This window comes from Mustela erminea, chromosome 12 (assembly GCF_009829155.1).
Source record: "Mustela erminea isolate mMusErm1 chromosome 12, mMusErm1.Pri, whole genome shotgun sequence".
In the NCBI taxonomy this organism is placed as follows: Eukaryota; Metazoa; Chordata; class Mammalia; order Carnivora; family Mustelidae; genus Mustela; species Mustela erminea.
In genome coordinates, this window is record NC_045625.1 from 92,826,359 (window position 1) to 92,838,560 (window position 12,202).

At 55.0% G+C, this 12,202-nt stretch overlaps 1 protein-coding gene across 1 annotated transcript in view; it reads right to left on the reverse strand.

Annotated features, from left to right (window-relative positions):
* The window catches only part of SPTLC1 (serine palmitoyltransferase long chain base subunit 1), a 46,259-nt gene that overhangs the window by 16,944 nt on the left and 17,113 nt on the right, over positions 1-12,202 (reverse strand). The window contains exons 6-8 of the mRNA XM_032306332.1: positions 7,269-7,401; positions 3,715-3,844; positions 2,633-2,722 (exon numbers count right to left, since the gene is read on the reverse strand). Coding sequence (XP_032162223.1) covers positions 2,633-2,722; positions 3,715-3,844; positions 7,269-7,401 — 353 coding nt within the window. The remainder of the gene's footprint in view (positions 1-2,632; positions 2,723-3,714; positions 3,845-7,268; positions 7,402-12,202) is intronic.

Consider the following 12,202-nt stretch of genomic DNA (forward strand, 5'->3'; position numbering starts at 1 on the left):
GAACAGCGAGGCAAGAAACTAAAGTCAAAGACATGCGAAATGGAAAGAAGAGGTAACACTATCTGTACGCACAGATTACAGGAGCTCACCTACAGAACATTCCATGATACAAGGTCAAAACACAAAATCAGGGGTGCCTGGCTGGCTCAGCTGGCAGGACCCAAATGCTGGGAGTTTGAGCCCCGTGCTGGGCATGGAGAATACAGTGAAAATGAAGTCCTAAAGAAATAGTAACAATGAAACAAAAAATAAAAAACCCTGTAAAATCAGTTGTATTTCTATAAACTGGCAGTTAATCCCTAAAACAAGTCCATTTATAACGGCATCAAAAAAAAAAAAATACTTACGAATAAATTTAACCAAAGAGATGTCTGACCTGATAGTGAAAAAAACAAAACACTGCTGAAAGAAACTAAAGGAGATCTGAGTAAATGGAAATATTTCTGTGTTCATGGACTCAAGGACTTAGTATTAAGATGGAAATACTTCCTAAAGCAATGTACAGATTCAATACAATCCTGATTCAGTATGATCCCTATCCAAATTTCAATGGCATTTTTTTTTTTACAGAAATGGAAAAGCTGATCCTAAACTTCAAAAGGAATCTCCAGGGACTGCAAATAACCAAAACAACCTCAAAGCTGGAGAACTCACATGCCTTGATTTCAAAATTTACTATAAAGCAAAGGAATTGAGACAGGGTGATACTGGCATGAGACTCCAGACATACAGACGACGGAGCAGACAGCAGAGTCCTGAAAGCCAGAGAGTCCGACTCGCTACGGCCAATAGACCAGGACCACCCAGTGCAAGACAACAGTGCCTTCAGCCGACCGTCCAGGGACGACTGGAAACCATCTGCAGAAGAACGAAACTGGACACACACAAAAATTAAGTCCAAAGCGACCAGACGGGGCGCCTGCGGGGCTCAGTCGGTTCCACGCCTGCCTTCGGCTCAGGTCATGATCCCAGGGTCCCGGGATCAAGCCCCGCACTGGGCTCCCTCTTGTGGGAAGGTCCGCTTCTGCCTCTCCCTCTCCCTCTGGGCTCTCTTTCTCTTTCTCTCAATAAATAAAATCTATAAAAACAAAAACAAACAAACACCAAGACGGATCAGGACCCTACAACAAAGCTAGAGCTACGAAACGCTCCGAAGAGAACACAGCGGTGTATCTTCCCGGCTGGATTTGACAACAGATTTCTCAGGCAGGACACCAGAAGCAGCAGCTACGAAGACTCGACAAACTGGCCTTCATCAAATCACAGGCTTCAGCGCATCAAAGGATACGAACCCAAGAAATGACAAGACGACCTCCAGAACTGTGGGGAAACACTTGCAAGTCGCGTATCCGGTAAGGGGCTCGTGTCCAGGGCGTGGGAAGACTCCTGTGACGTCACGATAAACAGACAAACAGCCCAGTTTGAGAACGGGCGAAAGACTTCCGAAGTCTCTTCCCCAGGGACACACTAAGAGCCGCAGAACAAGAAAAGAGGCTCGACGCCGTCGGCCTTCCGGGAAGGGCCGGCACAACCGCGTGCTTCACACCTACCGCGCGGCAAAAATCGGAAACAACCACCGAGTGCCCGTGAGGCTGTGGGGAAACCGGCGCCCTCCCGCGCTGCGGGCGGGGCAGGGGCTGTAAAACGGCGCAGCCGCTGCGAAAACCGTGCGGCAGGTGCTCAGTAGGCGAAGCACAGACTCACCATTTGATCCAGCGACTGTGCGGCCAAGAACACCCACGAGAGACCGAAAACACGGATTCAAACAAGTGCTGGTGCGCGAGCTCACAGCAGCCCTCCGGCAGCCAGAGCGCGGCGGCCATCCAGCCCCTCAGCACAGGAGCCCCGCGGCGCGTCCCCACAGCGGACTCGCAGTGCGAGGGACGCAGGACTGGTGCGCGCTGCACACCGGAGGAACGGCGAGAACACGGGAAGTGGAGGAAGCCAGACACAAAAGGTCACAGAGGGGATGATCCCGTTTATCAGAAATCTCCGGAATGGGTGAATCCAGAGACAGAAAGCGGACTGGTGGTTCTGGGGGCGATGGGCAGGGGAAATGGGGAGGGCTGCTGAGCGGCAGGGCTCCTGGGAGGAAACCAGACGGCTGACGGCCGCGAAACACGGAGCCTGTGCCACCCACGGAACTCTATAAAACGGCTCATTTTGTGTCGCGTGAGCTTCACCTCAGTGCGCGAGAAATCTCGCAGTCGTGCTTTCTAAACCCAGTAGGTCGCTTTCCCTGTTCCAGGAGCTGTTCTGGGGCGCCCAGGGGGCTCGGTGGGCTAAGCCTCTGCCTTCGGCTCGGTCACGATCTCAGGGTCCTGGACTGAGCCCCACACTGGGCTCCCCGCTTCTCCCTCCTCCTCTGCCCCTCCCAGGGCCTGCGCTTTCTTTTGTTCTCCAATAAAGTAAATAAAGGCCTTTAAACAGGAAAACTGTACCCTTGTAAGTCAGTTACACCCCAACACAGGAGGTTGTGAAAAGCGGAGTCCTGAGCGCTGCCTGAAGACCGGGGAGGGCACGAAGCGCCCATGTGCTCCCCGGGTCCGTGAGCGCCCGCTGTGCCGGCGTCCGGCAGAAGCGCGCACACACCGCCCCGGCCGAGGGCCGCGCCGCCCGCCGAGCGCCTTACCAGCTCCGGGAGGGGACAGACAGTGCCGGTGTTCATGTACAGCCCCTCCGCGACGATGAAACGCCGGGTGACCCGAGCCTTGCGAGGATTCTTCAAAAGGAAAAAACAAAACAAAACGTCTTAAATCTCAGTGAATGTTCCATGCTCCGGCCGGACGGATCCACTCGCCGGAGTCAGCGGAGCAGCAGCACCTGCTGGGTTTCCAGTTCCCGGGTTCAGACCGTGTGACTTGGGGACAACAGCGCGTCTTTTCTCAGGTGTCCCGGCTCGGCCGTGCGTGCGGTCCCCGCGCACACAGACACACGCGCACGCACACAGACGCACAGACACACGTACAGACACACACGTGCGCACACACGCACAGACACGCACACACACACAGACACACGCACGCAGACGCACAGACGCACACAGACACACACGTGCACACGCGCACACAGACACACGCACACACACACACACGCACACACAGACACACGCTCATGCGTACACACGCGCACACACACAGATACACACAGACAGACACACGCACACACACGCACAGACACACACGCACACACACGCACAGACACACACGCACGCACACACACGCACGCACACACAGACACACACGCACACACTCACACTCGCGCACACACGCGCGCACCAGGCAGGAACACACGCCCACACCCAGAATGACGGGGGCGGCCGCAGGGACGCTTGCGGGGAGTCCCCGCGGGGCCGGGACAGCGGCACCGGGCACTGGTCACCATGTCCGGCCGGGACGGCCCTCCGGCACCCCCCGCGTTTGCGGAGACAGCGACAGTGAGGCGGCCGTCACCAGAGGGGCCGCGACAGACGCTGTGCGGGCACCAGGACGGCCCGACGCTCCCGTCCTGCCGCAGACGCCCAGACGCTCCGTGCGAAGAAGCGGCCGCTGTCCCGCCCCGACCCCGAGCCCATCCCGTCCTCCCTCAGCGTCCCGTGCGCTAAAGTCCAGCGGGACGTGGTCCCGGCGCGCGTGCGGCCGAGCGGAGCAGGAGCCCCCGGACCCCCGACCCCCGACCCCCGCAGCCGCCCCGCGTCGGCCGGAAGCGTCGTACCTTGAGGTCTTCGGCCTCCTGCTCCCGCAGCAGGCGCTCCAGGTCGGCCACGTCGTTGTGCCGGAACCACTTGATGTCGCTGCGCGAGGCCTGCAGGCCCTTCTGGATGGCGAAGCAGGCCGCCCTGTCCCTGCGGGAGAGAGCGCGCGCGCCGGCTCGGCCGAGTTCTCGCGAGAGCAGCGCCCGCGCCCCCCGCCCCGCCCCGCCCCGCCCCGCCCCCCGCCCTCAGAGCGCGTGCGTCCCACGGCCCCGGCTTCTTCCGGACACGCACGCCAGCTGCGGCCCGCACCGGCGCAGACCCGGCCCTGCTCCGGGCCCTGCTCCGCCCGGACTCGGCTGCGGCGGCTCAAACCCCCGGAAGCGCCGGGAGCGCGTCGGGGCGGACGGACCGGGGCGGACGGACCGGGGCGGACGGACCGGGGCGCACCCGGGGACGGTCCGACTCCCCGCTCGTCTGCCAACGAGCCCAAGCCCCGGACGCCGCCCAGAACGGACAGCGGGACTCGGGCAGCGACGGGCCGGCTGCCGACCTACGGCCCGCCGGGTCCCGGGCCTCGCAGCTGCCGACGCCGACCCGCCCCGGCGCCCGGGGCCGCGGCCACAGAAGCGCACAGAACCCGGGCTCGGCGGCCCCGGGACAGGGCGGGCGGCCCGGCGGGCGGAAAGGGCCGGTGCGCGGCCGCGGCTCGGAAGACCTGGGCGCCTGCCCACAGCAGCGACGGCCGCGGCCCAGACTCGGAGCGCGGCAGGGCCCGGAGGCCGCCAGCCGCCGCGGTGGCCTCGAGAGGGGCCGGGACTGGACCCCGCCAGCCCGGAGCAAGGGCCCGCGGCGGCGTCCGCGGAGAGCGCGTGGAGGCCGCCGCCGCTCCCCGCTCCCCGGCTTGGGCCGCGCCAGAGGCGGCTCAGCGGACAGCGGGACCCTGGCTAAGCCCGCCGGCCCGGGAGTCCGCGCCGGCGGAAGGGGGACCGTGGCCGGGACCTGCGCCGGGCGGCCCCCGGCCGGAAGAGTGACCGCCAGCCGAGGAAAAGCCTGAGCGCAGAGGAGGAAAGCGTCGTGATCCCGCGCGCCGGCCCCGGAATCGGAGAGCTCTGCCGAGTCCACGGACGTCGGGATGCCCTGAGAGCCGCCGTACAGCACTGAGCGTAAAACTCTGCGGGGGCGCCGGCGGACACGCGGCCGCGGGGACAGCCCCGGGAAAGAAACAGGAGCAAGAATCCCAGGGCGAAGCGACAGCTGAAAACCGCCACCGCCAGAAGAAAAAGGAGCCGCGCAGTGCTCGGGCCCGGCGGCGGGCCAGGCGGGGCGAGAGCGGGAGAACAGAGGTCAGGCAACGGAAACCAGAGAAAAACACACGACAACGAAGCCAGAGTGTCAGCGACCTGCGGAACTACCACGGCAGCTGCCACGCTGGCCGCAGCGGACGGCTGGAGGACGGAGCGGGAGCGGGGCCGAAAAGTACTCAGCGAAATAAGGACGGAAGGTGCCTCCGATTTGGGAAGAAGCTGAGCGAAATTCATACAGGTAAACCCAAACAAATAAACCCCAAAATTATAGTAAAACTTCTGAAAACTAATGATGATGAAGAAATCCTGAAAGCAGCCCTAAAATGACACCTTACATAGAAGAGAAAAATAATTTGAGAGAAACCAGGGAGGTCAGGAAGAAGTTTGGGAGAAGACAACTTGCAAACAAGAATTCTGGAACGAGCAGAAAGATCCTTTAGGGAACAGAGGCAACGAAGGCAAATGAAGGAAAACCAAGAGAAGATGACCCCAGCAGACCAGGGGAAAAGGAATGGCTAAAGGAAGCTCTCCACATAGAAAAAAATAAGTAAAAAAAAAAAAAAAATCTTAGATTATCAGAGAGGAAGAAAGAACACAGTAAGTAAAATTATGAACAAACACACTAGGCTCTTCTTACCTTCCCAAGTTTTCTAAATTATTTTGGATGATTTAAGTAAAAGTTACAACATTGTCTGATGTGGTTTCACTGTATGTGCAGGAAGTACTGAAAACAATTACAAACAAGGGGAGCAGAGAAGTGGACGGCAGGTGAAGATTTCTCTACCTGAAATGGTGAAATGGCGAGAGCAGCAGAAGGCCATCACCTACGTGCACACATAATGTCATACTGAAAGCAAAGACTAAAAAACACTCAGATACACCATGGAGAAGTTAAAAGAGAATCCCAAAGCATGTTCACTTAACTCCCAGACAGGCAGGAAATAGAAAACAGAAAAACAAAAAGGAGATAACAAATATGAAACAAGAAATAAAGTGCCCTCACATGTCCAGTAATTACTGTAAATGTAAATGGCCAAAATACACAATTTAAAAGCAAAGACTGGCAGAATGGATCAAACGTGTCCCAACAATATCCTGCCATCTTAACTCATCAAGATGGTGCTGACCGTCTGACCAGCCTTTTCAGTACTAAGAAAATTGAATTCAGAATTAAAATTCTTCCAAAAAATAAATTTCCAGGCCTGGTTGGCTTTACTGGAGAAACCTACCAAGCATTTAAGGAGTTGACATTAATTTTATACTATTTCTCCAGAAAACACAAGGAGGAATCCCAGGGGATTTTATGGACTGGTCTCCAAATGACAAGACCAAAGTCCAAAAAATGCAAACATCATGAGCCATCAGGGAAATATAAATTAAAATCACAATAAAATCTCTCTATACACTTATCAGAATGGCTAAAATTAAAAAAAAAAAAAAAAGAATATCAAACGCTTCTGAGTATGTCAACAAACTGGATCACGTAAAACTATTTACGGGGATGCAAAATGGCTCAGCCGCACCACGACAGGCAGCGTGCGCACCTGTGTGATCCGCGGTTCCCAAGGACACGAAAGCCCTCCGGCTGTGACACTCTCCCCGCATGTGGCAGGGTCTCGGCTTGGCCCTCGAGCTGAGGGAGGGCCCTGCAGAGGCACCACCGTGCGGGGTGAGTGGCACGAGCCAGCATTGAGGAGGAGGGGGAGACGACTCTAGGCACGGGGACTGGTGTGCTCAAAGGCCCCAAAGCGAGAGGAAACTAGCGTATAGGGCCAATGAGGCTACAGCACGAGCACCTGAAGGAAAAGGACAGAATGAGTCTCGAACGCAGACGACTGCAGTAAGGACCTGGATCTCTGTTTCAGGAACGAGGGAGCGCGTAAGCATGGCAGCGTCAGATGAGCACTTTAACAGATTATTCTGGCCATGCTGTTAAAAAGGAAAAGAGGAAACAAAAGTAAATCTGAGACCTAAAATTCAAAGCCCTTAATGATCCACTCAAAGGACAGCGGAGGCTTGGCTTTCCCGATATCAATAAATACCAACAAATAAAACCAATCAATTAAAAAAAAATGCTTTCGGCATCCTTCTAGTGATGGTGTCATCAGTGCCGCACAGTTACTTCGCGGAAATTCCTCTTTAAACAGAAAGTCAGTGTTACCTAAGGCAGAGAGCCTCTAACAAAGGCATTCCCCAGGAAGATCACCGTCCCCTCCAGAGGACCTGTGACCAGAGGACCTCTGAGGGGCAACACAGGTCAAGCTACTCACACAAACACGATGTCGCCTCTCTTGGAGTAAGCGGGGATCGCACTGGCTATGGTGGCAAACCCGTAGGAGTAGATGATGGCTTCTTCCGTCTTCATGAACTTTGCCAGGCGGTCCTCCAAGTCCAAGTGCACATCTACAATAAGATGTTCAGGGGTTCAAACATCTCATTCTTTTTCTTTAAGTACAGAATAAAGGAAATGACGTAAGTAGTTTAGTCGGTAATACTGTCGCTTTACAGCCAAATGAAACCATCTCTGAGTTGCAAATTATATGGGATCTGCTGAGATGACTCTCGGCCAAACGATTCCCCAAGCCTGTGAAGGGCATCGGCTACTCCTCCGCCCCTGAGGGGGGCGGCGCCGACCCTGGCTCTCGCTTCTCGGCCACGCCAGCTCGGCCACACAAGGCCCAGCCACTTCGCCTGCTTTAACTCCCTCAACCAACCACATGGAGGCTTTACTAACGTGTGACGCAGTATTAAAGCCTTTGCCCATTTAGCAGAACGTACCACAGCAGACACTGAGACAACTGGAAACCCATTTTTTTTTAAATTTTTAATAAACATATATTTTTATCCCCAGGGGTACAGGTCTGTGAATCACCAGGTTTACACACTTCACAGCACTCACCAAAGCACACACCCTCCCCAATGTCCATAATCCCACCCCCTTCTCCCAACCCCCCTCCCCCCAGCAACCCTCAGTTTGTTTTGTGAGATTGAGTCACTTATGGTTTGTCTCCCTCCCAATCCCCACTTTTAAAAGAAAAGACAAGAGGAGCGGAAGACCCCGCGCGCCCTGCAGACGACGGTGCTCCCTCCTTGGAGAGTGGCGCGGCGCGCACCTGCTCTGGCTCCATGGCACTCGCTCTCCCTGCGACTCTGCGCTGAGTGTGCCGGGACTTGAGATGCGGCACAAAGGGAAACGCCCGTCGTTTACAAGAGCTGCTTGAGAAGAACGCAACGGCGAACGGACTGCGCCCGCGAACCGGGGACCGCCCATCGCGGTGGCTCACCGCGCTCACCTTCCCTGGCCCCGGCGCCGGGCCACACGCCCCGGCAGGCGGGCCACACGCCCCGGCAGTGGCTAGAATAAACGGTGCACGGACCGGCTCTGAACCTGAAAACTTCGAAGCGGTCCTAAACGAGGCGTTCCCCAGAGAGAAGAGGACTTTCACAACTTCCTCTAGCTCTTTTCAGCACAGCAGGACCCACACTGGACAACAGGCAGAGCCCTGCCGCACTCCCCGTCTAGGGTCAGGAAGCGGACGCCCAAGGCGAGCTCTAGCGTCCTTGCTGGGTACGGCGGCTCAGCTTCCACGCTCCGCGCTGCAGGTCTCTTGCCACGGAGCTGGGTTCAGCTCAGGGCGCCTGCCTGCTGCCGTCGCCGCCCGGCGGCCAGTCCCCACCTGCGCCCTCCGCTGGCGAGCAAGCGCGCTCCCCTCCGGTCAGGAACCGCGGGCGCCTGTCGGAGAGTGGAGGGACCGCGCTGCTTCCGGCGGGCAGGCCGCAGGTGGGCCGGCCCCTTGTCTCTTCCTAGGGACTTGGAGTCCTGGAGTTTTCCTGCGCCAGCTGCTCCCTGCCTCTCAGCCATGTCCCATCAGGGGCAGGAACCCAGTCCCCTCCCTGACCCTGCGCTCGCCAGACTACCCGGCTTCTCTGGACAGCCCCTGCACGTCTGATTAACAAACGAACGGAGAACATTACTGGACTCCCTCATCTAAATGCTTCTTAAAACACATTTTAAAAGTCCATTCTTTTATCACGACCTGATTGGAATGGGATAAGCAGTTCATTTTCACAATTCCTCCAAGACGCATGCACATGAAAGACCAAACGTGCCTCTTCCTGTCCGCCGTTAACATGGACACCAACACCGCCTATTACGAAAAGCACATGAAGTGCCGTTTGACGTCCATTCCTGAGAGGTCACGGTCACTGCACAGACGACATCGACATCAGCTAAGTGTGGCACTTTACGGTAACGAAGCTGATGACTGTGTCCCGTGTGATCCACAGGGCATCACACGTGTGCTTAGGTCCTGAGCATCAGACCTGTGACATCACCAACACAGAGGACATGACCGTGACCCTGACAGCCGGCCCTCTGCCACGTGCTGCCAGTGAAAGGTTTCGGGGAAAATCGGACGAGAAGGAGGGAAGCGGCCACACGCTAGAGAACGGGGCCTCCCGCACCGAGCGAGGAGCTGCTCCTCCTCCTCAGCGCGCTCTCTGCAGCGTGCCCGCAGGCCAGCCCCCGGCACCCCCCCTTCTGATCAGAATGAGGCAAGTCCCCCTTTGCATGTGACAATGGGGCCTCTAAATCAGGGCTATCTACCCCAAATCTCCATGATTCAGTTAGCAGACGAGCCCCAGAACTGCTCTCATCCAGTATCTCCATTTCAAAAACAAAACACCTGCTATGGACAAGAACTATTTTTGCTAAATGCAAAGAAGACTTTAAATCATTCTGTAGACTCTGCTTTACACGACTCCTTTTTTCACTGACGAGCGATGGGAAAGTCAAACAATCTTGGCTTCATTTCAGGGCTTCAGCATTAGCTACGCGGTGGGTGAAAACTGCATGTCGGAAACGTTCCCACCGACGCACCTACTCGTAACTGCTCTTACATCACTGCCAAAAAGTGGTTTAGGAGCCTCTACAGTAGTCAATGACTTACCAATCCTTGCCTTTCCCAAAAGTCTAACAAAGACGGGCCTCTTCCTCCTCGTACTGGGAGACACCAGGCTTTAGCCGACAGCAGCCTCGCAGAGCAGGTTTTGGGACAGGCGGGTGCACAGCGCTGCCTGACTTCTGACGTGTGACAGCTACTCTGAGCAATGACTAAACTCTCAGCCAAGGGAGGGGGAGGCATCCAGCAGGGAAAGCGCCAGGCCGCGCTCTCCGCTCCTCATGTCGGTCTTCCGTGCAGACGGATCGTTCCGCCGGCTGCTCCACGGACCTGCACCGAGTGCAGGCAGAGCACCGCACCCTCGGAGTCACCGCCAGGAACGCAGGCTGCAGGGCAGAGGCCATGGACGGAGGTGCCCAGAAAGCTGTGTCCCTCCCAGCACTGCGGCCCTTTCTTGCACCTGCTCCCTAACCAGAACCTAACAGAAGGGATTCGAGGCCAGGCACCCACGGCAGGGCCTGGCCACAGCAGTCATCACAGGGGGCTCCAGATCCGGCCCCCCGCCTCGCCAGGTGTGGACCAGGGCAGGCCTGACACTGCTGCGTGCCTCTCACTCAGGTCCTTCCTCTGTCAAAGAGGGAACAGTCAGACCCGCCTCAAAGGACTGTTACCAGAACCACGAGTCAATGCCCGCGAAACACTCACAGTAACACCCGGCACAGAAAAACCAATACACCGTTTAAGTGTTTGTACAGGTAAATCAATACTTGTAGGATAAAAGGCTTTCTTTTAAAAGGAAGAAAGCAGTTACACCATTTTCTAATTAAGTTGTCCAAACCCCACGTATTTAAGAACCGCACATTACAGTAATTTTTCCATTCGCCTTCCCTTTTATGTATCCCCTCTTTTATTCTGCTGAGAGGTATTTTGGCTTTCTTGGTTGTCCTCCAAAGGAAAGTCTACAAAACAGTCAAATTTCGGAACGGTTTAGAAACCACCAACTACATTTTTTCTTAAGACGTCTGTACTTTGTGTTACATACATACTGTTTTCTTTTTAATCCCTGGAGACAAGGACAACTTTTCTTAAAAGTACAAATAATACACTTAAGCACTCATTAGGACATAAACATAGGGCTGAGTGTTTTCCAAAACGTTTTTACGTGCAGCATCTTACGTGATTCTTGCCAAAACGTTCTAAGCTGTGCAAACAAGGAGTGTGCCCTCCCACCCTGCCGAAGCAATCCCGTGACGGTTAGCAGGAGGAAGTGGCAGGTCTGGGAATGTTATGACCAAATGCTCCTCCTAATAAAACACGCAGGCATGACTCAGTTGACTGCTCTGAATTAAAGAAAGAATATATTCTGAAAAGTAAACTGAACGATTTACTTGTTCACTAACAGCTCCTGAACGCAATTAAATGCCACCATCCTACACCACGAAATCCTGCCACTAACTGTATTGTGACTTAGTTTAAGAACAAAGAGTCAAGCAGGCCCCGTGTATGCAAAGCAGATACTGGGAAACCGGTGATAAGCTCCAGCAAAAGAGATCTGAATGCATTCAAGGAAAACCGGGAAGCTGGACAAGACAAAGTGTTCAAGCGCGCAGCCTGAGCCCTAGAGGAAAGTCCTCTCTGCGACCTGAGAAATCCTGGTGCCGTTCCCAAACACACGCTCTGACAATAAAATAAGAAGCTGGAAAAGTCCTAATCACATGGTCCTGACGAGATGACCAGACACCTTGAGGAGTGCTACTTGCCAAAGGCAGAACATTCAGCCTAAGAAACAAGATGAATTTTAACTCAACCGTCATTTGACTTTTCTGTTAATCATCGAATGTCATCTAATACGTCACTATGAAATAATAAAAAGGAGAACATTTTACTCAAGAAATTTATTTTTTTTTTTTTTAAGATTTTATTTATTTATTTGTCGGAGAGAGAGCGAGCGAAAGCGAGCACAGGCAGACAGAGAGGCAGGCAGAGTCAGAGGGTGAAGCAGGCTCCCTGCGGAGCAAGGATCCTGATGTGGGACTCGATCCCAGGACGCTGGGATCATGACCTGAGCCGAAGGCAGCTGCTTAACCAACTGAGCCACCCAGGCGTCCCAAGAAATTTATTTTTACTAGTGATTCACATTCATTTTTGAAAAGCTGAGAAAAGAGCTAAACAAGGAAGTCTCTTCATTTTCGAAAGTAGACGCCTGAGTGTATTACTCCTGGGGAAAACAAGAGGACAGTAAAAAATCACCTTTCGTGGGGGCCCTGGTGCTCAGTCGGTTGAGCGCCCGACTTCTCATTTCG